This window comes from Gallus gallus, chromosome 2 (assembly GCF_016699485.2).
Source record: "Gallus gallus isolate bGalGal1 chromosome 2, bGalGal1.mat.broiler.GRCg7b, whole genome shotgun sequence".
In the NCBI taxonomy this organism is placed as follows: domain Eukaryota; kingdom Metazoa; phylum Chordata; class Aves; order Galliformes; family Phasianidae; genus Gallus; species Gallus gallus.
Genome location: NC_052533.1, coordinates 136,074,050 through 136,087,380, shown reverse-complemented (window position 1 = coordinate 136,087,380; position 13,331 = coordinate 136,074,050). Strand labels below are relative to the sequence as shown.

The following is a 13,331-nucleotide window of genomic DNA, read 5'->3' as shown; positions in this document are numbered from 1 at the left end:
AATCTAAGCTGAGCTTTCATGACTCTTTCCACCAGTGCTGCAGCTTTTTAAAATCCTCCTGTTTTTGTGGGACCTACATAACACTCCATTATATGGAAGGGAATCTTACAATGGCCTTCTGTGGGAGGTCTCTTAGATGCAGGTCACTAAACAGTGTTGATGGACATGGTTGTGTCTATTGCTTACTCATTCTCCAGCGTTTGGTAGTAGTAAGGAAGACAAAAATAATAGGGACAGTGGAGAGTGTCTCTGCTGTGACCTGATGTGGCCAGTACAGATCCTTTCCAATCCCATCTTCTCTTCAGCTGACACAGAGTCACAAGATCACAGAGCAATATGAGTACCTCTGGAGATCTGTCTTCCATCCTCCAACTCAGAACTCAGGGCTAGTGGTAAAGCAAGATGCTTGGGATCGCGTCTAGTTGAGATCTCAGTATCTACAAGGATATAGATCCACAACTTTTCTGGCCACTGTAATGCTGCAAGGGCAGATAAGCACATGGAAATAGGTACAACATAGCACAGCTCATCATGTGGAAGGAAAATGAGATTAAAGGATGTTTTTTATAGCCTTCCCTCCCTAAAACATCCCTTGCACACAGTGAATGGGTAGTCCTAAGAACAAGCCAAGGAAATCCTGGAGCAAAATGATGTAGAGAAAGAAATCAGGTCTTCCTTTTGTAACTGAAGCTGATCTAAGAGACAACATAGAGATGGTGCCTTGGTTCCAGGGTCTTTGGCTTTGATCCTATGGCCTCATTTGTGAGTCTGAGATAGTTTACCATACCAGGACTCCCAGGACACTTGCAGTGGAGCCAGAAACCTTGTGTAGCACGAGCTATGTAATTTAAATTACAGAAACTCAAGTTTGACTTATACTTTCAGCTGAGGTGCATCTCAGTGTCAGGGCTATGTGTGGGTGCACACACAGCACATTTAGCCATTAGTTCTCTGTATGGTCCCATCTGATCTCTGCAGAGGTGATACACGGGACAGCACCAATAAAAGGTGACTGCCAGAGCTCGCAGCCACCTTCACAGCAAAGCTTTGACCTAAACTCTGCAGGAGCTTTCACAGTAGAAATTTTTGGAAATTCCCCTAGGGAGATCTTGCTGTGCTTGGACTGTTCTAGGTATCATTTGTGTTAGTACCTAGGGTGGAGGATCTGGCTGCATCAGGGACTCCCACAAGGCGGTTCCTGCTGAAGGACCAACCAACCTCAACTTTTATGAGATACTTCTAAATGGTCATTGAAACTGTTCCTGCAGATGCAGAAATAATCACATAGAACAGCCTTTTGCCCATAGTTAAGACAGTTAGATGTTTTGTTCATAGATTAAGATGATCTACAGCAACTGATCATGTGTGTGCTGGAATGGTCATGTAGGACCCTGATTCAGAAAGACCACAAGCAATGAGCAGGGTGGCATTTCAGGGATCTCACTCAATGGAGCAGAAAGCGTTGCTGCAAGAAGCCTTGCAAGAGGGACCCCCACTGCCATGTGGATAGTTGATCAAACCTCCTATTTACAGGACGCGATTTCCCACAAGAGTATGAATGTATGCCAAGACCCACTAAATTAGGATTTTTTTAAAAAAGAAACACTATCCAAGAAACAACAGATGTTACACATTTGTTGGAAAGATATGCAGGATTTGAAGCCTTAGTTATTTCCACCAAGATCTGTAAATTTGAACACAAACTTTGTATGAAAAAATGATAAAAAATATCCTGCTAACACACAACGTTTATCATAGAATCACAGAATGGCCTGGGTTGAAAAGAACCACAATGATCATCGAGTTTCAACCCCCCTGCTATGTGCAGGGTCGCCAACCACCAGACCAGGCTGCCCAGAGCCACATCCAGCCTGGCCTTGAATGCCTCCAGGGATGGGGCATCCACAACCTCCTTGGGCAACCCGTTCCAGTGTGTCACCACTCTCTGTGGGAAAAACTTCCTCCTAATATCTAACCTAAACCTCCCCTGTCTCAGTTTAAGACCATTCCCCCTTGTCCTATCACTATCCACCCTTGTAAACAGCCGTTCCCCTTCCTGTGTATATGCTCCCTTCAAGTACTGGGAGGCCGCAATGAGATCTCCTTGGTGCCTTCTCTCCTCCAAGCTAAACAAGCCAGTTCCCTCAACCTTTTCTCATAGGAGAGGTGCTCCAGCCCTCTGATCATCTTAGCGGTCCTCCTCTGGACCCGCTCCAAGAGCTCCATCTGCTTCCTGTACTGGGGGCCCCAGGCCTGGACGCAGTACTCCAGATGGGGCCTCACAAGAGCCGAGTAGAGGGGCACAATCACATCCCTCTCCCTGCTGGCCACCCCTTTTTTAATGCAGCCCAGAACACAGTTGGTCTTCCGGGCTGCAAGCACACACTGCTGGCTCATGTCCAGCTTCTCGTCTACCAGGACTCTGAAGTCCTTCTCCACAGGGCTGCTCTCAAGGAGATCTTCCCCCAGTTTGTATAAATACCTGGGATTGCACGGACCCAAATGCAGCACCCTGCACTTGGCCTTATTGGACCTCATTAGGTTTTCATGGGTCCACTTCTCCAGCCTGTTCAGGTCCCTCTGGATGGCTTCCCTTCCTTCCATCGACTGCCCGGCTCAGTTTGGTGTCATCCTCAAACTTGCTGAGGGTGCACTCGATGCCATCGTCTGTGTCATTGATGAAGATGTTGAAGAACATCGGTCTGAAGACCGACTCCTGAGGGACAATGCTTGTGACCGGGCTCCAGCCTGACACAGAACCATTAATCACAACCCTTTGGCTGCATCCAGCCAGCCAATTCCTAATCCATCAAACAGTCCTTCAAATCCACACCTCTTCAATTTAGAGAGAAGGATGTGGTGAGGGACCATGTTAAAGGCCTTGAAGAAGTCCAGGTAGATGACATCCAACCGCCCTTCTCCCATCCACCAAAGCTACCACTCCATAGAAGGCCACCAGGTTGGTCAGGCAAGATCTGCCCTTGGTGAAGCCATGCTGGCTGTCTCGAATCACCTCTTTATCTCGTATGTGCCTTAACATAGCTTCTAGGAGGATCTGCTCCATGATCTTTCCAGGCACAGAGGTGAGGCTCATCGGCCTGTAGTTCCCCGGGTCTTCCTTTCTCCCTTTCTTAAAAATGGGAGTAACGTTTCCCTTTTTCCCGTCACTGGGGACTTCACCAGACATCCATGATTTTTCAGATATGATGGAGAGCAGCTCGGCAACCACATCAGCCATCTCTTTCAGAACCCTAGGATGGATATCATCCGGCCCCATGGACTTCTACATTCAATTTCACGAGGAGGACTCAGACTTGTTTCACTGTTACAGTGGGACAGAAACCACTCCCCACGCCCTCACCTACAGGCTCATGGTCCTGGCAGACATGGGAAGCCTGACCACCTGTGAAGAATGAGGCAAAGTACTCATTGAGTACCTCAGCTCTTTCTATGTCTGAGGAAGCCAGCTTCCCATTACCTTTCATCAGAGGGGGAACGCTCTCCTTGGCCTGTCTCTTCCTTTGGGGGGAGCTGTATTTGCTTTGGGGGGAGCTGTATCTGCTCCCCCAGAGGAGCAGGGGAAACATAGGGTGGAGGTAAGCTGTCTATTCAGCAGCGTGGTACATTTCCCCTTCCCCAGGTCTGCACACTGTGCTTCACGACTCACCTCCCACTGCCAGGATTGGTGGCAAGGGGTGGTAGGTGGCACCCCACGGATTCCAAGTTGTTCTGCCGGACAGCTCCCAGCTCTGCTGGTCCCACTTCCCTACTTTTATTCTACTCCAGCCTGAACAACATTAAAGAGTCTGGATAAAAACAAACAAAAAAAAACAACAACAAAAAACACCCACATAATTCCCATAGGTTCAAAACACTACTATCTTCAAGAATTTTGTCTTCTCTGGCCAAATACATACTCCAATTGTACAGGCTTATCACTGCTATCATGAATGTATTTTCACTCTTATAGTAAACACACAGTGTCTGGATTGCCACCCAGAAAAAAAATGAGAAACACTGCTGTAGGCAACTGGGAATCTGTCCAGGACTACCCTTCTGTGTGTTCCTCGTGTGGGATTTGAGAGGTTTACGCTTGTTTGTCTCGGTTCAAATCTAATAAAGAAAGTTATTCTGTATTTGCATTACCATGAAGGAGCACATTCTCTTAAAATCACCCCCTACTCCTGCATGTGTTGTGTCTCATTATACACGGTAGAATCAGATTCCCAGAGGAAGTGTTCTAGACTAAAAACAGTGGTGACTATCCCACCAGTTGTTAGAAAGATTGTGCAGGTTCTAACACTGCTCTCAATTTTTACAACCAATTTTTTGATTTAAACTGTGTAAATACCCAGTACTTCTGAAAGATTAGCCTTGTAATAGTTTTTCATTAACACTGTGTTTCAGCACTAACGTCACCCACCAAAAGACTGAACTTTCAAAGAGATGCAAAAAATTTGCCTTTTACCATGACTCTGATTTTAAAAAGACCTCAGTTTATTCCATACTGACAGAAAATGATTCAATATGTGCCATGCTAAATATGATTTTATTCAGTGCAGGGGTGAATTGAATATATAAAATACATATATATACAAATATATAAAAGTAGATGTATCTGGTTAGTATGCTATATATTTTAGTCATATAACAGATCCAGGCTCCACTACAGATAGAGCAAATATGGAACTGGAAGCTCTTACTGTCAGGAGTTTCAAATCTAAGAAGAGGCAGGTGCAGTGATGGTTGGGTCAAGTTGGATAGGTGCAGTGACAGTGTCAGTGGGATGTACCCAGGTTAGGTAGGGAGTGGAGGGCAAGGGAGGAGAGGAGAGGAGAGGAGAGGAGAGGAGAGGAGAGGAGAGGAGAGGAGAGGAGAGGAGAGGAGAGGAGAGGAGAGGAGAGGAGAGGAGAGGAGAGGAGAGGAGAGGAGAGGAGAGGAGAGGAGAGGAGAGGAGAGGAGAGGAGAGGAGAGGAGAGGAGAGGAGAGGAGAGGAGAGGAGAGGAGAGGAGAGGAGAGGAGATTCTGTTCCATTTTCACATAGCCAAGAGTGTGCATAGTGTGAAAAGCCTAAAAAGGATGTGGTTTGGCAGTACAGGTTGCTAGGAAGAGATTACATCTAGAGGTTCCTGCATCTTCTGTGACTTTCCCACCTTTTGATTCTTCTCTGAATATTGTGAAATGTCACTGTCTAGCTCTTATTATAGTTTCCATTAAAGAAAGTCAAAGCACTTTATTAAGTCAATGTTACTGTGCCCATTAATGTATAGTGAACAATGGGTTTGCAAAAGCAGGTTTTTTACCAGTAAAAAATCTCTGATTTAAGGAAAGTACAGGTCCATTTGAGAATCTTAGTGGTGAACAGATCTATTGTGTTTAAAATATCTGCTCCTACCCTAATTCACACACTTCCTGTGGCTTCCTTAGGTCTGGCACTAGTTTTCTTTCAGATGAATCCTGCTCTGGATAAACTACATCAGACTGCCCACGCTACACTAAAAAAGACATTTTCAGCATTTATCAAATCATCAAATGGATTGATCTGGGCAAATGAGAACATTGCTGGAATGCCCGTGAATGTAGTAGTTCCCTTCTTCATTAACTGCAGGCACTGTAGCTGTGCATCTTCTCACAAGAAGCATCCAAGAAACAACAGCAAAGGTAATTCTCTCTCCTTTGAGATGATTCTTTCATTGCCTTCCCTGGACCTGTACCCAACATACAAAGCTTCAAGGAGAGAAAGAGCACAGACATCATCTGAAGCAAGTGGAGGATCTGTACCTCTGCACAGCTCAAATGCAAAACCAAAAAGAATACAGCAGTGCTCCACACACATGAAAAAAGTACAAAAGCGTTTTACAGGACCTGAAGGCGAACAGCACTGTTCCCAATGCCTCAGTGATAACTTTATTCTCAGAGGCTGCCTGACCTCTCTGTCCTGTCTAGCAATGGGGACGAAGAAGCAAGATGCTTCTGAAGAACAGTTTGGACATCCATCTCTGTTGGGTTTTGGGGTATCAAACTGTTGTTCCTGCACAGATATGTAGGTAGACGAGCCTTGCTAAGGTCTTGGGGAAGTCCCCAGAGACTCATAGAGAGCCTTAGACCAGCAAGACCATATTGCTCCCTTCTCATGTGCCTCAGGCTGTTCTTGGGAGACAAATCTGTGCTGGGGTCATAGCCTGAGCTCAACATCCTCTTTGCAGGACCAGTCTTGGAGAACTGTCTCTTTCCAAATTAGAAACTCTTCTCTTCCTTTGCCTTCTGCCCTAGCAGACCATCTTTTTTCCCTACTACTCTAGCAGCTTGATTTATGGTCCCAGGAGTGTAATGGAAAGGAGGAAGATGGACTTAATTCACATGTGCAAGGGTAAGGTCAGATGCCAAGGCTATTGCAGGGACAAACTAGCTTTTCTTTCCCAGCTCCTTTGCACAGATGTCGGGGCACAGATAAGCAGCAGATCACACAGGAGTTCTCAGGGCTGGAAGAGCCTGGAGACGTCATGAACAGTGAGCTCAACAGATGGTACAGCATGAGTGGGAGAGAGGCTGGGAGTCTCCATGTGAGCCTTGCAGCCATACATAGGGTTTGATGGGTGTAGGACGCAAGTATGAAGTCTTTGGGATGTGGGGTCAGAGTCACGTGGTTGTAACACACAGCATATAACACCCATGCCATATTAGAAAAATAGGTTAAGAACAGGAAAGAACAAGATGGCCAAAATGTTTTATTTGCTTTGACACCCAACCAGACTAACTTGTTTCTGAAAAACAGGTTAAAAGTGAAATAGAGCTGAAGCATGCTGGAAGAAATATGGAGTTCCATCACCTCCTCTCCTCGTTATTTATTACATGCTCAGGAACTACTGTAAAACTCTGATCTTGGCATTTAAAACACCTCGTGCTTAGTGTTAGGGGTGGGGAGAGACTGGTATGTAAGATGTAAAATCTAAATTAAGAAACAGCAAATTGACAGAATCAAAGAAACTTGGAATAAAAATTAGTTAAGAAAGTAATGCACTGAAAGAGCTCTGCAGAGCAAATGCAAGACATCAAGAAAGGAAAACCTCTACTTCATTATAGTGTCAGCACTGTAGTTACAAACCTTTATTTTTAGAGTTTGTTCGTTTCAGTTCTTCCACAGAACTGCCTGCAGCCAAAGCAAACATTTCTAGGTTTCTGGGCTTGATCCTGTCTCTTTTAAAGTGATTTTCACAGGAGCAAGAGCTAACCCAAGATCTGTGCACACAAGAAACCTGAATACTTCCTGGCACCCACTTCTGTGCTAACTTGTGCCAGAGTTGTATATGCAGAATAGAAATGTGCTCATTTACAGCCTGGCCCATAGCTCCTTGGCTGTGGGAACACTTTCTCAGTTTGCCTAGCTAGCACATGACTCAGGTAGGTGCACATACAGATTTCACACACATATTTCTTTCATGTAGGCACAAGTAGGTTCCTGCTTTGAAACACTGAATCCACAAAGTGTTTGCTGGCAAACAGCTATGCATTCATTTTATTTTTACATGCTGTGATGTGCGCAAAAACCTGGACAGCTTCAAACAAGGAAAAGAAAAACAATGCTTCCATAGTTTCAAAAATAATCCACAATGCAACCTCCAGATTATGAAGATCTTCAGGCATTCTTGACATCTCCATTACCCTGCCAGCACCAGTGAGCAATGATTCCTGAATGTTGACTTTAAAGCCAATAGATTCCCTCAGTGCTGAGGATAGGGTGAATTCCCCAAAGGGATAAAGCAGGTTGCCAGACCCCCACCAGCAATGCCTTTTGCAATGTATCATAGAACCATAAAATCACAAAATGGCTTATGTTGGAAGGAACCTTAAATATCATCTAATTCCAATCCTCCTGTCGTGGGCAGGGTTGCCCAGGAGCCTGGCCTTGAATGCCTCCAGAGATGGTATGACACCTGTTAAGTGAGAGATGTCCCCCCCATGCAATGGGGACATTGCACCATGGCTAGAGCCTGCTCTGCTTCATCCCAGCATGCTTATGCATAGGAGGGGCTGCTGTAGAGGAATGCATAGGGTTAGTCCAGGCACGTACCTCAGACTTACTTAAACTTGGCTCTGCTACGATGTTTAGAATCACTGGAGAAACTGGACTCCCTTCCAGCTCTCATTACTTGTCAGGTTTCCAGCACTGGACTTCCAACACTGGACCTCCTTCCCATCTAGATCCATCTGCTGAGCTGGTTGGTGTCAGGGCAACAAGATAGGAACATCATTATTTTATCCAGACCTGATTTAGCCTAACCTCTGTCATCTGAAATATGTTCAAGGATCACAACCCTGTTTCCAATCTAAAGGAACTTGAGATGAGCTGGCTTTGAGTGATTGCTGTTACACTGGCAATGCAAAAGGAACAACTGCAGTAGTAGACGGATTCTAGTATCTCCCCAAAGTTCAGGAATAATTACCTCTGCTATAGAGTAGCACAGACAGTCGCAACTACAGAAAGAATCTCCATACCTCCACCTTCTCTTCCTGGCAGCTGCATTCCCTGCACTGCTGTCTGAGCAGTGAGTCTGTATACGTGGCCTTGCAATGTTTTTGCTGTCAGGAGGCCAATTTATTTACATAAGATGTGAACGCTGACCTCTGCCTGAAAACAGGAGGTGAAAACACTACAATAAGGCATACTCCAGCATGTCCCTCTGTTCAAAGCTCAGCCTGAAGTACATGCTTAGCACCATGCTCACAACCATCTTGGTGTTGCTTTTCCTATATTTTTTTTCTACCTGAATGCAAGCATGGACAACAAGCCCATTCCCCTTGCTTGGGCACGCAACTGCACCGCACACTGTGACTGCAAGGTGGGCGTTCACAGGTTATGGCAGACATGTGGCCATTGGGAGAAGTTGAAATTAAGAGTATGGATTCATCCATGCACTGAAAACGACTGGAGAACGACAGTCAAGCTTGCACTAACAGGTTTCTCTCTTTACAGACCTGACCATTCAACAGCTGCACACCTGACCAAATACTGTTCCTGTCCTCCTCTGTTCCTGGCCCTGCTGCATGATCCTGTATTCCGGGAGCCGCTCTTGCAGATGTGTAACGTCAGCTGGGGTGCCAAGAGAGAAGTCTCAAGGCATCTTTTCTTCCCCCTGCCTTAGATCACAGCCAGAAAGTGTTCTTGGGGCTCACAAAGACTTGGATACACCAGGACAATTTGGAGCCTGCACATCTCAGGATAGAGAAGCAATACATCAGCTACCAATCTTGCTGTCGCAAGGCTGGAAGACAACCTGGGGACTGTCTGCCTTGGGCCTGTACCTTAGCATCCCATACACTATCTCCTAGTTTTTCTTTCCAAGATTCAAATGGCACGTGTGTCCTCTTACAGCTCCAAAGTGGACCAGGAGAAAGAGGCAACGAACACCACCATAAAGCCTCTTTGATACCAGGGACCTATATATAGGAGAAATATGGGAAATTCTATTATTTACCTCTGTTGTAATGGGAAATGAAAACAGCTGATGCTAGCAGGGCTCTCAGCCACAGACAGAGCACTTGTCAGTACACAGGAACCCCGCAGGACAACCAGACACCCTCAGAAAGCAAAGTGAAGCACACAGTGTGCTGAAAAAGATTGGTGAGGCACTAAACATTTCCTTTCCCTTCTGTATTATCTTCTTGTAAGAGGACAAAAAAACTATTTGATCTTTTTCTTCTGGTAAATTTTATGAAATTACTTAAAAAATACTGTGTGACACATTTCCATTAGCAGCAGCCCTGGTTCTTTAGTAATTAATAAAGGAAATATATGAAAAAAAATTGGCTAGAGCTAATTCTTTGGGAAACAGAAATGCCTGATTTGATATCTTGGCCTGGTCACTGGACAAAAAAAAACCCAACAGGGCACTGTACCTAAATTAGGCAGCAAGGGGAAAAGGGTGTGCTACAGCCCAGTCTGCTCTGGGGTTTAGGTGCCCTGTTCAGGTTCAGCAGGACATGCTTCTTCTCACTCTGGATTCACAGCTCTGAAAACTTAATTATAGTTTTTCACCTTGCATTAATTAACATGAGAAGCGGAGACACCTCTCTTCACGCTACTCTTCCTCCACCCACCCCCTATCCTCGGATAACCCATCCCCTGCGGGTTAGCTCTCCCTGGGCACAGTTTTGCATTCCTATGGGGAGGAGGCACCTGGGCAGCCTGGGTGAGGCTGCTCACGAGGGCTGAGGCCTCCTTGGTCTGCTGCCTGTTGGAGGGAAGGGAATGTATTTTGTGTAACTCCTTCCCCCCTTGAAGCATTGCTCTTGCGTAGAATCATAGAATCATTACGGTTGGAAAAGACCACTAAGATGATCTAGGCTGACCATCAACCCAGCACCATCATGCCCACTAAACCATGTCCCTCAGTGCCACGTTTCTTCAACACCTCCAGGGACAGTGACTCCAACACCTCCCTGGGCAGCCTCTGCCAATGCCTCACCACTCTTTCTGAGAAGACATTTTTCTGAATACCCAACCTGAACCTCCCATGGCTCAACTTGAAGTCACTACCTCTCTCACCTGGCACATGCCAAGTGCTCATGAACTGCTGTACTTTTCAGCCCAGCTGACAAGGAGTTGGAGCCAGCCTGGATGGAGGGGAAACTGAGGTGGTCTCGGTGGCTGCAGAGTGACACTGCTTCAGAGCAGCACACCCAGGCTGGCCGATGACAACTCAAAGCTGCCAGGGTGACATTTTTGGTCCTCTTTCACGGCTGAATTTGGGATTCAGGCCATTCCTCAGGCACCAGATTGCATCTTAGAAGGAGAGAGAGCACGGGAAAGACTGCAGAACGGGACACATGGACTTCACAGGGCCTAAAACTTAGTAAAGAAAGGACAAAGTTTAAAAATTTGCAAAACGGTTCATGAAAATCATTTACCATCTTCAACCTCCAAAGCAGTGAAGCAAGTTGGACTGCACAACCAAAGTAGTCTAACTCTGTACCGACTATTTGTGTTAATCCACTTATTTATGAGAAGCATCTGAGAAAAACAAACTTGTATTTTTTTGCCAAAGCTTCTATGCCGACAGCACTATACCCTCCTCTCTCCCACTGCTTTCTTTCCCCTGAGTGTTAAACAACAGAGAGGCAAAAGATGGGGGGGGGAGGGCGGGGTGCCGACACCACTGCTCTCAGTGGGTTCCTTCGGTGGTAAACGCGCTCAGCTCGAAGGGAATCATAAGATAACGCACGCTTCTGTTTCGCACCAGCCGGGAGCCCCCGCCCCGCGCTCGGCAGCTTCCAGCCCAAGTCGCGCCTTCGGACGGCGACAGCGGGACGAGGAAGGTCTGCCACTCGCCCTGCGCTGCCCATCCGGCGGAGCTGGGAGCGCGGAGCTCCCGGACCCCCCGGCCGCACGCTCGCCCGCACGGAGGCGCGCAGCCGCTCCGCGGGCGGTGCCGCCAGGTGCGCCCGCCCAGGCACGGCCCCGGGGGGGCGGCCGCGGCGCCTCGCCCCACCCCGCCGCGCCGGGAGCTCACCGCCCCCGGCTGAAGTCCGGTGCAGCCGCGTCGTGCCGCGCCGTGCCGTGCCGGGGGTGCCGTCACTCGGCGCTTCCAGCATGCTCCTAAGATGGCGGTAGCGGCGGCGGGCGGCGGCGGCGGGGGCGGCCGGGCGCAGCGCAGCGGCTGGCTGGAAGTTTTGGTGCGGGAGCGCTGGCACAAAGTGCTGGCCAACTTGGGCGGCGAGGCGCTGGTGCTGAGCGGAGAGGAGCGCCCCGACGGCGCGGCCCACAACGGGCTGGGAGGCGATGGGGCGGCGTGCCGCGGGGCCGAAGGCGGCGGCGGGGGCTCGGCGGTGCGCACCGCCTTCACCGACCCCCCCGAGCAGGTGCCCGAGGCCGTCTCCAACAAGAAGCGCTGCGTGAAGGTGCTGAAGCAGGAGCTGGGCGGGCTGGGCATCAGCATCAAGGGAGGCAAGGAGAACAAGATGCCCATCCTCATCAGCAAGATCTTCAAGGGGCTGGCGGCCGACCAGACCCAGGCCCTCTACGTGGGCGATGCCATCCTGGCCGTCAACGGCACCGACCTGCGGGATGCCACCCACGACGAGGCGGTGCAGGCGCTCAAGCGAGCCGGCAAGGAGGTGCTGCTGGAAGGTACGGGGCTGCCGGCGGATGGGGATGCGGGACGCCTCCGTGCGCCTCGCTCCGGGCGCCCTCCCGGTAGGGAGCCCCGACGGCGCGGGGACGGAGCCCCACGGATGGCACCGCGCGGCTGTCGGGGCTCCGCGGTTTGGTCGCGCATCGGACGGCGGAGCCCCGACTCCGGCCGCGCTGCGGAGCCCCGTCTAGTGCCGGCGGCTGAGCCGGGCCTCGGCAGGGGGAGTGGGCTCCCAGGAAGCTGGTAGTGCCTCCTGACACATAAACCATCCCCGCAAATGTTTCGTTTCTGGGAGTGACTGAGTTTGGTAGGAAGCAGCTTTAGAAACTGAGTCTGGAGCATGGTGAGCAGTGTTGGATGGGAGTTGTCTGCGAAACGAGACAACTGTTGGCAAGGGCTGAGCAGAGGCAGAATAACTCCCCAGGACATAAGGAGACAATAACTCCCCACGCTCATAAGGAGAGAGGCGTTCATGGACGTGCAGTCCTTGTGTTCTCCTCGGGCTTTGTGTGATTGCTGGATCTGAGAGAATGAACAGCTTCAGCAGTGCCCTTGGCGCATGTTTGATAAAGTGATTGCACATTAGCCCAGAAGTTCACTTAACCACAGGTCATTGGCATTTTTAGTGCGCTACTGTGCCATCCCCGTGCCTTCCTCCAAGCCCTGGGTGCCCCTACATCGGTGTCCCAAGAGCGCTTTAGGTACCCTTTGAGCACAGTTCTTCACATGTCTCTTCCCTGTTCTAAAAAGCAGAGAAAGTGCTGCTGCCAGATCAGGGATACGCATGAGCATCAGCTGCAAACAACCGTCTGTGGCACAAAGTTATGGGAAAAGCTTTAAGAAGTGGTTCTGTGCAGTAAAGGTAGGGAAGGTGAGAAAATTTAATCTACGGTTGTGGCTGCTGAGAAACTGCTCAGTGCCATCCACACTGCAGTGAAACCTGTGGGGGGACTGCCGTGAGGCTTTAACGAGCGGAGGGCCACCGTGTGCCCTGCGCTCCCATGACCAAACCATGTCTCCTCCCCGCTAACTGCATGCGAAGATTCCTGTGAAGTCCTAATGTAAACTCACCGAGGTCTGAATGGAGTGGTGACGTCGGAATTGTGCCACTGGTTTGTTTGCACAGTGCGGGGCTCCCGGGGTGCAGGCCAGCAGCAGCTGACCTGCGGTGCGATCTAATGAGGAGCGCACAGCATGCTG

The 13,331-nt window shown here is 48.9% G+C and overlaps 1 protein-coding gene across 1 annotated transcript in view; it reads left to right on the top strand.

Annotated features, from left to right (window-relative positions):
- Positions 1-11,531: 11,531 nt before the first annotated feature.
- SNTB1 (syntrophin beta 1) overlaps positions 11,532-13,331 on the top strand; it is a 107,764-nt gene continuing 105,964 nt past the window's right edge. Inside the window, exon 1 of the mRNA NM_001005798.2 lies at positions 11,532-12,127. Coding sequence (NP_001005798.1) covers positions 11,602-12,127 — 526 coding nt within the window. The 5' untranslated portion in view covers positions 11,532-11,601. The remainder of the gene's footprint in view (positions 12,128-13,331) is intronic.